This window comes from Elephas maximus, chromosome 1 (genome assembly GCF_024166365.1).
Source record: "Elephas maximus indicus isolate mEleMax1 chromosome 1, mEleMax1 primary haplotype, whole genome shotgun sequence".
Classification (NCBI taxonomy): Eukaryota; Metazoa; Chordata; class Mammalia; order Proboscidea; family Elephantidae; genus Elephas; species Elephas maximus.
The window spans coordinates 222,975,135-222,987,746 of NC_064819.1; the positions used below are offsets into that span (position 1 = coordinate 222,975,135).

A 12,612-nucleotide genomic window follows, 5' to 3' on the forward strand; every position below is an offset into this window, starting at 1 on the left:
AGGCTTTTGGTTGCGCTTAAGCAGCCTAAGCAGCTACTCTTTTTGTTGTTGTTGTTGTTGCAAATATATCTACTGCACAGCTTTTGTCATTAACTTTTTACAGGTGTACAGCTTATTGACAGCAATTACAGTAATCGACTGTGCAACCCTACCCTTAATCAATGCAAATTTTCTATCACGGCTAACCACCCTTTTCCCCCTTTCTTCCACCCCTGCTAACCACTGATAAACTTCATTGCCTATACATGTGCCTTTTAAATGGATTTTATCTCTTTTGTGCCTCTGGAAGATTATGGTGAGTAGAAATAGGTGCACAAATAACCTTCCCTAGATCCTTCACTATTTTAAGGAACTTAGTCATAGTTACTATAGTCTTTAAAATTATGAAGAGTCTATCAGGAACTTAGACTTAAAAATGAAATAGGAATTTAACCCTACCTTTCGAAGTCATTAGGAAACAAGGTAGATGAATTGCTCTTGCAAATGAAACATGCTTCCTTGGCTGCTAATATTATTGTCTTCAATTTCTGTTATTGTCTTAGGACTTTCTCAGGGCTACAGAAGCAAAAGAAGCTCTTGAAAAGGAAGTTAAGATCTTCCAAGAAAGGTTGCTTGCTGGCCAGCGGGTCTGGGATACCTTGAAGCTGGAGCTGAACCACCTAAAGAAAAGCACTTATGAGCTGGAGAAGAGTTTGAAGGCCAGTCAGGACGAAGTCGCAGCCTCACAAAGCCAGTACTCCTCATTTAGGCAGAAAATCGCAGCCCTCCTTAAGGGCAGCTGGGGCGTGACTGGGGCCACAGAGGACGCCATTTTGGAGAGGATTCGCGAAATGGACAGCCAGGAAGAGAACAGGAAAAGGGTGAGTGGGCGATGGTTGTTTATAAACTTAATGACAGTAAAGTCTTAGTAATTTGGGCAGACCCAGCAAATGATCTGTCTCAATCAATAAAATGTATGATTTAAATGTGGTTTTATTACTTTCAGTTGTATATAGTTGCAGCTCTAGGGTTGCTATGCTTTGGAATTGACTCAATGGCAGTGGTTATAGTGTAGTATATAGAAGGCTAACAAGTCACTCAGGTGACATTAACTACCAGCGTGCGCTCTGGAGTCAGCCCCACTGGATCTTGAATCCTGTGTCTGCTGCTTATTCGCTTTCTTCCAGTGTCACCTCGGGCAGCTTCCTGAGTTTGTGTGTCCTCATCTGCTGTAAGGGCCACAATCCCTCATCTGAAACCTTAGATGTGTTTCTGAGTCCTGAAATTTTCAAGGTTTAGAGAGGTAATACAGTCCACAGAAAGCTGCCTGAGGTAGCCCTCCCTCCGTGCGACGGAGGCAGCACTCCATGTTCGACCACATTTACATTTCTGCAGCAAAGCCTGTCAGTCACTCCACCTAGTGGGATAAAGGAAGACTATAAATAGCCTTATGTGACTTCAGGTCAGGATTTGCCACCAAATCAGCTTAGGTCAGGTCAAGCTTTGTCAGTAAATGAGGTACCAAAAAAAAAAAAAAAAAAACTGTCAATTTTATTTTTAGAACCTTTTGGATTTTGGAATTACAGATAAGGGTTTGTAGACCTGTTACAGTTTCTTCCTCATTAGGTTGTCGTTTATTGGGAATATTAAATGGAAAATGGTTATAACATCCTTAAGACACTGCCTGGCAAATAACCTTAACTAATGTTGCTGTGCTTCTCTTCCCCTGTCTCCCTCTTCTTCCTTCTGGCCTCCTCTTTGTAATACTCTGGTGCCTAGAACAGTCTTTTAGGGGTTCTATTTAACAAGTTGTGTGCCATCTAGTCAATTCTGACTCCTAGTGGTGCTATCGGTCAGGGTAGACCTGCCCCTAGGGTTTCCTTGGCTGTAATCTGTATGGAAACAGATCACCAGGTCTTCTCTCCTGCAGAGCTACTGGTGGATTCAAACCGCTGACCTTGGGATTAGCAGCCACCTGCTTAAACATTGCACCACCAGGGCTCCTTATATATGACTGGAGCTTGTTTTAATTTTATTATCTTTTTTTGTAGTATTAATCATTTTCATTTTCTGTAAGGCTTTACTTAGCAGAGTCTAACTTCAGCCCAGACTGTTTAAATTATCATGAATTGCAAATGACTGAAGTCCTCATGAATGAGGTTTCAAAGCAGATAATATCCAAATTCTATGTATAATTGCATTATGAACTATTTCTTCTGTTCATTTCATCCTTGCTCTAAAGGAGAGCAGGTATTTTTTCCATCTTTTTATGTTACTAAAAAATTCAAAGTTCAGGGTTCCATTTGTAGATTTTCATTAATGATTAAAAAATTTAAATTTCTTTTTAAAATGCTCCAAAATTCCCATATGCTCTAGGAGAAACCCTCATGGCCCCTTTGTCCAATAGAAAATCACCTTTGTGGATATGAAATGTTCACGCATAGAGTTCTTGTTGGCTGACCTCCACCCCATGGAGCTGGTGGCACTAAAAAGACTGAATCATTCTAATTTTTATGGGGACTGGGGGAAGGCACATCCAGCTTAACCAATTCAAGTTGCTGTGGAGTAGATGGAACCCTGGTGGCGTAGTGGTTAAGAGCTATGGCTGCTAACCAAAAGGTCGGCAGTTCGAATCTATCAGCTGTCTCCTTGGAAACCCTATGGGGTTCTACTCTGTCCTTTAGGGTTGCTATGAGTCAGAATTGACTTGATGGCAGCGGATTTGGTGACGCCATGTGTGTCAGAGTAGAAGGGTGCTCCACATGTTTTTCAATGGCTGATTTTTCAAAAGTCAATCACCAGGCCTTTCTTCTGTAGTGCCTCTGGGTGGACTCAAACCACCAACCTTTCATTTAGCAGCTGAGCACATTAATTGTTTGCACCACTCAGGGATTCCACTCCGAGGGTAGCTCAGTCTTTTCCCGATTCTGTGCACATACAGGGACACATATAGGTACAGGATTCAGGGGGTGGGAGGAAAAATCAGTCACAGGATGGAGAAAAACTTCATTCAGTTATTTACCTTGAATGGTAATAGATGTGTTAATGGTTCTTGGCCATCTATTTTATTGCTTTCCCCTTCTATTTTTCCAAGTATTTTCCTGAAACTGTTGTAATTCCAGCATGTGAAACATGGCATAAAATTGTCAGCATGATATATATGTTTATTTTCTAAAGCAAAGTGATGTGAATTGGTTAAGCTGGGTGTGCCTCCCCCCACTCCTCATAAAAATTAGAATGATTCAGTCTTTTTAGTGCCTTTGTCTGCCTTTCCTACCCTGTAATTTTTTTCAATAGCTGCTCTCCCTATTTAAAAGCCTGAAATCAAGCTTTAGCTGGCGTCTTGTGTGACTCATCTTCAAGTCAAATCAGGAGAAAATGGATTTTGTGTATTGTCTTAGAAAGGTTTCTGAAGAATGGAAGCTTTACAAATTGATGAATCTGTTTGTTGAGGAGGCTGGGTACCCTGCCAGCTGGCGTGGTCGAACCCACAGTCCACATTGAGTAATCTGATGTGAAGGCCAAACGCCGGCTCGGGCTGGCCGGCCCCTTCTGCACTTGACATTGACTCCTACTTAACTCAGCATTGCTTTTCGTGTTTATCCCTTTGCTGTCCATTTTTACTCTCCGGTATTTGGAATTCTCAGTAGAATTCAGGACAAAGCCCACACTTTTTCAGTAAGTCATTGCTGCTTGTTCCTTGCTTTTCTGCTTAGGGCAAAATTTAATTTTCTTTTTAAAGGCTTCCCTGTATCTTAGAGCAGGGTTTCTCAACCCTGGCCTTGTAGACCTTTGGGTTCTCAGCTAAGTCAGCCACGACTTGCTACTGCCGCTGTTGTTGTCAGTTGCTGTCAAGTCGATTCCGACTCACGGCAACCCCACGTGTGCAGAGCAGTACTTCTCTACTGGGCTTTCCAGGCTGTGACCTTTTGGAAGCAGTTTCCAGGCCTGTCTTCTGAGGTGCCTTTGGGTGAGTTCAAATCACCAAACTTAGTTGTTAGCTACTAGTCAAGTTCTTAACTGTTTGCGACACCTGGGGCCTCCGTTATTCATATTTGGACTAGATGGTACTTTGCTGTGGGGCTTGTCCTGTGCACTGCAGGATGTTTAGCAGCAACCCTGGCCTCTACCCACTAGATACCAGTAGCTTCCCACCTCAATTTTTGATAACAAAAAAATGGATGCAGACATTGTCACATGCCTTCTGGGGGCAAAATTACCCCAAGATGAGAATTACTGTCTTAGATGAATGTTCTACAGCCAGGTTCCCAGGAATCCTGAATGAGTTTTCTTGCACAATGACAGAAAGTTGCAACATTCCAGATTTCATTTAGAATTTGAGGCAGACTTCTTACTTTTAGATGTCTCTGCACTGGCTAATCATCTGAATGAGAGCTAATTGTGTGGAGAGAGGACGTGATCATGATCAATTCCTGTATTATTTCTTAAGTTAAAGACAAATGAATACAACTTGAGAAACATTTATCTAGTCATCTTTTGTTATTATTGTTGGTCTTCTTTAAGCATGTGTCAGGCTTTGTTTCCTCCATTGGAATGTTTCTTAGTCTGGGGATAGGGTCTGTGGGAGCTTTGGGGACCCAGCCTGGTGCCCTCAAGGCCCTGAGATGTTATTCCTCCATGATCCCCTGTTACGGATTGAATTGTATCCCCCCAAAATGTGTGCTGGAATCCTAACTCCTATACCTGTGGATATAATCCTCTTTGGGAATAAAGTTTTCTTTTTTAATAATTTATTTATTTATATTTGTTGTTGAGAATATAACACAGCAAAAGTATACATCAATTCAGGTTTCTTCGTGTACAACTCAGTGACAGTGATTCCATGTTCACGTTGTGCAACCATTCTCACTCTCCCTTTCTGAACTGTTCCTGCACTGTTAACATAAACTCACTGCTCCCTCGGGTTCCTGTCTAATCTTTCGAGATGGCTGTTGTCAGCTTGATCCCACATAGATATATCTTAAAAGAGTATAATGCTCAAGGCAGACATTTTTTACTAGTTAAACTAAACTGTTGTTTGGTATTAAGAAGACTTCAGGGGATATTTTTGGTTTAAAGTTTAAAGATTGTTTTAGGCCAATAGTTTTAGGCACTCATCCAACCTCCATGGCTTCAGGAAGTCTGGATTCCATGAGAATTTGAAATTCTGTTCTGCCTTATCTCCCTTTTGATCAGGATTCTTCTATAGAATCTGATCAAAATGTTCAGTAATGGTAGCCAGGCACCATCCAGTCCTTCTGGTCTCATGGCAAAGGAACCAAGGAATAGGGTTTTCTTTGTTATGTTAGTGAGGCCATACCAGTATATAGTATGTCTTAAGCTTAAGCACTTTTGAGATATAAAAAGAGCAGATTAGGTACAGATACAAGCAAGTACAAACTGGGGGAGACAGAAGAACATGTAAGGCTCACCAAGGAACTTGGGAATGTTGGGGTTACAGAAGCTAGGGATTTTCCCCCTAGAGCTGAGAGAGAGAGAGAGAAGGGAGGGGGGAGAGAGAGGGAGAGATATTGAGAGAGAGAGAGGGAAGAGGAAGAGGGAGGGAAAGGGAGAGAGAGAGAGAGAAAAAACCTTTTCCTAGAGCCAGTGCCCTGAATTTGGACTTCTGGCCTCTTGTGAGAAAATAAATTTCTGTTCTTTAAAGTGACCAGCTTGTGGGCTTTTCTGTTACAGCAGCGCTAGGAAACTAAGACACCCTCCTTGTCCACCCCCTCGGCTTGAGCATCTCTTTCCTCTGTTCTTATTCCTCCAATTGGCTAAACCAAGCATTTTTCCAGAAGCCCCAGAAGACTTCCACTGACATTTCATTGTCCAAAATTATGTCCTATGGGCACCTCTGGCCACTACTGGTCTAGAAGAGTGAATATTTAGAGTTTTTACCTTGCCCAGCCTCCATAGTTAACTTGCACAAAGGAGGAGGGGGTAGGATTAGTCGGTCAACAGTGTTGGCTACACATACTGGCAAGGAGGAAGGAGAACTTGACTGGCGCTATGTTCCTGATACTTGATAACTTATTTAATAGGTTTCCTAGGTGAAAATTCTAGCTTGAAATTATAATTGGAAAAGAGTTGTTTATGACCAAAAGGCACTGGTCCTTAAGTGACCCAGGTGGCTTTTTCTTAAGCTTAGAGGTTTTTTGCTCCTATTTGGTTTAAAGTTAGGACAAGAATGCCTCTCTGGAGAACTCAGCATCTACTTGTCCTTGGGAAGTGAATTAATTCTTTTAGGGCATTATGACTTCATTTCCAAAAACCAAGAGCTGCTTGTTCTTGAAGGACAGTTTACTTCAGTGCCCCTTTTTGTTTAGAAAAACTGAAGTATGTATTCTTTGTGTGCTCTGACCCCATTCCCTACATCTCAGTGTTAAAGTCTTTGGTATATTTTGTCCCATGGAATATCAGGGGCATATAAACAGATGATACTAAGGAAAAAAGAAAGAAAAAGTGTATTGATTCTTTGACTTCTTGGTGTGAAAAACACAACTTTACGGTTTTGGTGGGACACATAGTCTCACCTAGGCTCTGGCATTTGATGTTCTCAAGAACTGAGTCATATTGGAATGTTAATATAGTTGAATAAATTTATGTAAGTTTAGCTCTGAGAAAACTTGTTGGTGGCATATGTAGTGCACTGAGACCTAAGTGAGCGTGTGAGGCTAAAATTCTGTGGTGCCAGAGGGCACAGGGAGGCTGTCGGCTGTCGGCTCCAGTCTGGACCCCAGAAACTTAGCACAGCAGTGGGGTACGTTCCTGCACCATTCAGCCATCTTCCATCTCAGTGGTTTAGGCCATACTCTGCTGAGTCTTCAGGGCTCCATGGAACCCCCCTCAGACCCGCCACAGGCAGGGGATGCCTGGAGGGACCCTCTCACCTTTGATTCAAATGTGGCTGTCTATTGTTTCTCCTTCCCAGAAAGATTTCTGGTTGAAGAACAGGTTCTACTGCTGAGAATAGTTTGAGAAACATGACATAGGATGATTCCAAAGGGATTCCTAACTCTTTATGGCAAAACATAGGATTGGCTGAACCCACACACTGGAGTAATAATATCAGTGATAACGCTGGATGCAGTGTGTTGAACTTCAGCTGATTGTGAAATATTACCTGAATTAGCTCATTTAATTGTCATAGCAAAGTCTGTGAGTTTCAGAGAGGTTAATTACTTGCTTCAGTTAACGCTGCAGTAAGTGGTGCAATGGGGATTTGAAACGAGGACTATCTGACTCCAAAGGTCTTGTTCCATAGTCTGGTTGACATCAAGATGTCTGCTTCTTCCTTCAGGGTTGTATTAGTCAGGGTTTTCCAGAGAAACACAACCAACAAGATGGAAATCTCTCTTTCTCTCTCTCCATAGATATGTAAACCCAGTATGTATGTATTTATATCTCTATCCTGTCTCTCCCTCCTTCTCTCTTTATAAATATATACATACATATACACAGTTGTATACATATATTCATACAGATACATACACATATGTATGTACATATAAACATTCGTGCATGTATATGTATGTATGTGTGTATATATAAGTATATACACACATACATATACATATATATATAGAGAGAGAGAGAGAAAGACTGATTTTGAGGAATTAACTGGTGTGTTTTTGGGGATTGACTAGGCCAAAATGCTTAGGTCAGATGGCAAGCTAGAAATTCCAGCAATCTAGAGCCTGAAATTCATAGTCAGATGACAGGCTGGAAACTCAAGCAGGATTTCTGTGTTACAGTCTTGACTCCCCTTGGGAAACCTCAGTTTGTGCTCTTAAAGCCTTCAGCTGTTTGGGTGAGGCCCATATGTATTATGGAGAGTAATCTGCTTTACTTAAAGTCAGCTGGTTATAAATGTTAATTACATATGAATACCTTTATTGCAACATTGAGACTAGTGTTTGGCCAAACAACTGGGCACCATTGTTTTTGTTGTTAGGTGTCGCCGAGTCGGTTCCGGCTCACAGCAACCCTGTGTACAAGAGAACAAAACATTTCCCAGGTCCTGCACCATCCTCACAGTCATTGGTATGTTTGAGCTCATTGTTGCAGCCACTGTGTCAATCCGTCTCGTTGAGGGTCTTCCTTTTTTTTTGTTGACCCTCTTCTCTACCAAGCATGATGTCCTTCTCCAGGGACTGGTCCCTCCTGATAACATGTCCAAAGTACATAAGACAAACTCTCACTGTCTTCAATTCCAAGGAGCACTCTGGCTGTACTTCTTCCAAGACAGACTTATTTTTTCTTCTGGCAGTCCGTGATATATTCAGTATTCTTTGCCAACACCGTAATTCAAAGACATCAATTCTTCAGTCTTCCTTATTCATTGCCCAGCTCTTGCATGCATGTGAGGAGACGGAAAATATTATGGCTTGGGTCAGCCGCACCTTAGTTCTCAAAGTGACATCTTTGCTTTTCAACACTTTAAAGAGCTCTTTTGCAACAGATTTTCCCAATGCAGTGTGTCATTTGATTTCTTGACTGCTGCTTCCATGAGTGTTGATTGTGGATCCAAGTAAAATGAAATCCTTGATAACTTCAAGCTCTTCTCCGTTTATCATGATGTTGCTTATTGGTCCAGTTGTGAGGATTTTTGTTTTCTTTATATTGAGGTGTAATCCATACTGAAGCTGTAGTCTTTGATCTTCATCAGTAAGTGCCTCAAGTCCTCTTTGCTTTCAGCAAGCAAGGTTGTGTCATCTGCATAATGCAGGTTGCTAATGAGCCTTCCTCCAATCCTGATGCCATGTTTTTCTTCATATAGTCCAGCTTCTTCTATTATTTGCTCAGCATACAGATTGAATAAATGTGGTGAAAGGATACAAACCTGATGCACACCTTTCCTGATTTTAAACCATGCAGTATCCCCTTGTTCTGTTCAAATGACTGCCTCTTGGCCTATGTACAGGTTCTTCACGAGCACGATTAAGTGTTCTGGAATTCCCATAATTTGTTATGGCTCCAAACAGTTGAATGCCTTTGCATAGTCAATTAAACACAGGTAAACGTCTTTCTGGAATTCTCTGCTTTCAGCCAGGATCCATCTGACATCAGCAATAATATCCCTCATTCCATGTCCTCTTCTGGATCTGGCCTGAATTTCTGGCAGTTCCTTGTTGAGGTACTGCTGCAGCTGCCTTTGAATGATCTTCAGCAGAATTTTACTTGTGTGTGATAACAGTGATATTGCTTGACAATTTCCACATTGTGTTGCATCACCTTTCTTTGAAATGGGCATAAATATGGATCTCTTCCAGTCGGTTGGCCAGGTAGCTGTCCTCCGAATTTCTTGGCATAGACGAGTGAGCACCTTCAGTGCTGCATCTGTTTGTTGAAACATCTCAGTTGGTATCCTGTGAGTTCCTGGAGCCTTGTTTTTCACCAGTGCCTTCAGTGCATCGTGGACTTCATCCTTCAGTACCATCGGTTCTTGATCATATGCTACTTCCTGAAACGATTGAATGTTGACTAATTCTTTTTGGCACCATAACCAAAAAAAAAAACCAAACCCACTACCGTTGAGTCGATTCAGACTCATAGTGACCCCATAGGACAGAGGCGAACTGCCCCACAGAGTTTCCAAGGAGCGCCTAGGTGGATTCGAACTGCCGACCTCTTGGTTAGCAGCCATAGCACTTAACCACTACCAAATTAACACACAAAATTAGCCTTCACAAGGGTCATTATAACTACCTTAGCCCAACTTATTGCAGTTGCTCAAGTTGTTATCTTCAGAACGGGATCTTTACTGACGGATACTATGGAAGGCATTGCTTTCCTCAGTCAGGTCTGCGGGGTGCTGACTGTGGCCATGCGACTGCACAGTTCTCCCTCTCTCCAGTTGAGCTTTTCTGTGTCTTTTTTCTTTTTGGTTCCATTCTCTTTGTTAGGCCAGCTGTGGGATAGGGAACGTGTTGAAGCCTCCTCTGGTAGAAAGACCCACCTTCTCCTTGGAGTCCAGTTACTGTGTAGAAACGTGTTATGCCTTGTATAATTCCATTAATGCCGCTCCCAGGAGGCAGCATCTTCTGGATCGTGTTTCTTGGCCATGATCCATCAGTTACCTTGCAGTTGTACTAAGACAAGCCATCATTTCTTTTGCTTTAAGATCAGATTTATTACAGGTAGTAGGTATTAAGGGTTGGAAATATGACATGAGCATTCTGAAGCCTCAGATTCAATAAGGATGTTTAAAATTTCCTTGGGAAACGATCTCTTGCACGTGTCTCTGAAGCAGCTTACCATCGAAAATCTGGTTTCAGGTACGCACAGAAGTATGGAATTAATTGAACCTTCAGAGCTGTAGAAACACAAAATTAGTGAGTTTAAAGATCATCTAGTCTAACTTTTCCCATGCAGTACTTCAGTCCGCCCTGTGACATTCTTGACAGGTGGTTGGCCAACTGGACAGTATATTTAGACAACAATGAGTCTTATTAGAACCACCACCTGTGTGTCAGTTTGTTGTACTGTGGTGCCTTGCATGTTGTTATGATGCTGGAAGCTATGCTACCAGTATTTCAAATACTAGCAGGATCAGCCATGATAGGCAAGTTTCAGCAGAGCTTGCAGACCAAGACAGACTAGGAAGAAAGGCTTGGCAGTCTACTTCTGAAAACTAGCCAGTGAAAACCCTATGGATCAGAGCAGAACATTGTCTGATACAGTTCTGGAAGATGAGCCCCCTAGGTTGGAAAACACTCAAAATACAGTGGCCACAAAAATAGAGCATACCAACGGTTTGGGGAGGTGGTGCAGGACCAGGCAACATTTTGTTTTGTTGTACATGGGTTTGTCATGAGTCGGAGCTGACCCTAGGACAGCTAACAGCAAACAATTATTAGAAAGTTTGTTCTTCCTTGTCAACATAAAGGAATGCCTATGTAAATTATAGTCCTTTCTCCTGATGGACTCCTAATGTAGCCATTAAAATTTTAAAGACTGCCATGGGAAGATGCTCAAAATATAATTAAGTAAAAACAAAGACTCAAAATTGTATATATAGTATATCATCTCAATTATAATTTAACAGTGCACAAAACTCTGTAATAAATTATTTAAAAATATTACTTGCTGCTTGTGGGTAGTGGGACGTTGGGTGATTATGTTTGGCTTATTTACAGTTTTTGTGTCTTTACTGAATATTTTATAATGGGCATATGTTTTTTGTAATTATGAGGCCAGGGGGAAAATTCTCCTGTATATTGATATGGGATTCCTTCTCTGATTTATACCTATTTGTTCTAAACCTGAGTTCTGAGGGCAGCTCAGAACAGATCTCATTGTTCTTCCACAGAATAACCTTTCAAAAAATTTGAAGACAGCTAAAATGTCTTCTAGAGGAGCCCCAGTGGCGCAGTGGTTAAACGCTTGGCTGCTAACTGAAAGTCTGGTGGTTCCAACCCACCAGCCACTCCACAGGAGAAAAATGTAGCAGTCTGCTTCTGTAAAGATTAACCCACTGCTGTTGAGTCAACTCCGACTCACAGCGACCCCATAGGGTTTCCAAGGCTGTAAATCTGTATGGAAGAAGCAAACTGCCACATCTTTAAACTCCCAGGAGCCACTGGTGGTTTCTAATGGCTGACCTTTCGGTTAGGAGCCAACCACTTCACCACCAGATTACAGCCTTGGAAACCCTATGGGGCAGTTCTATTCTGTCCTATAGGACCACTATGAGTCAGAATTGACTTGATGGCAGTGGGTTTGGTTTTAGAATGTCTTCTTTAACCATGGTTGTTTATAGACAGGCAAACAGTAATTATCTTTTTTAAAACATAGACTGTAAATCTGAAACAGTTCAGAAGTTTCCATTTCGGCAAAAATGGTACTGTAGTTTATGGAGATATTTACTACTCTTTTCCTGCCCCTTTCCAAAATCATAAGAACAAATTTATATCACCCCAAACCTGGTGATTTTATTGAATCCAACCTTTTATGAAAACTGCCTTTAGTGAAACCAGTTTGTGTTCTCACATTGTACCTGAGGGTCTTTGGTAAACTTTTGTTGCTCTTGGTTTAAGGAGCAGGTCAAGACAAAGAGAGAAACTTCAGGAAAGAAATGGGAGCATTGGGCAAGTTAGGGGGGTTGTGATGAACTGTGGGGGCCTTTATGGGACCCGCAATAATTTTATGCCTAGAAGAGGAGGTAGCAATCAGATCCTCCTGCCTTGAAAGATTATTGCAGAGCTGCTGGTAGGTTCCAGCCACTAAGCCTTCAGTTAGCAGCTGAGCACTTAACCATCGCACCACCAGGGCCTCTGTCTTGTAAGTTAGGCCCCTACTTAGAGTTGCCCTTATTAAAGGGATTTGACCTTTCAAATGTTAAGAAGCGATGACATTATTACACACATAGTTGTGTAATAATGTCATCGCTTCTCAGCATTTGAAAGGAGAAGCCCTGGTGGCACAGAGGTGAAGAGCCCAGGTGCTAACCAACAGGTTGGCAGTTCAAATCCACCAGCTCTTCCTTGGAAACCCCATGGGGCAGTTCACCTCTCCCCTATAGGGTCACTATGCGTCGGATTAGACTCGAAGGCAATGGTTTTTTTTTTTTTTTTTTTAAATGTAGCTCGCAGTGCCATAAATTTAGTATATAAGTATCTAATATGCAAT

At 41.8% G+C, this 12,612-nt stretch overlaps 1 protein-coding gene across 9 annotated transcripts in view; it reads left to right on the forward strand.

Annotated features, from left to right (window-relative positions):
* CCDC170 (coiled-coil domain containing 170) overlaps positions 1-12,612 on the forward strand; it is a 141,711-nt gene that overhangs the window by 77,630 nt on the left and 51,469 nt on the right. For all 9 annotated transcript variants that reach the window (XR_007519623.1, XM_049903710.1, XM_049903755.1 and 6 more), the window contains one exon: positions 543-860. Coding sequence is in view for 8 of the 9 variants with exons in the window: in XM_049903710.1 (XP_049759667.1) it covers positions 543-860 (318 nt within the window). In the remaining variant the exon portion in view is untranslated. The remainder of the gene's footprint in view (positions 1-542; positions 861-12,612) is intronic.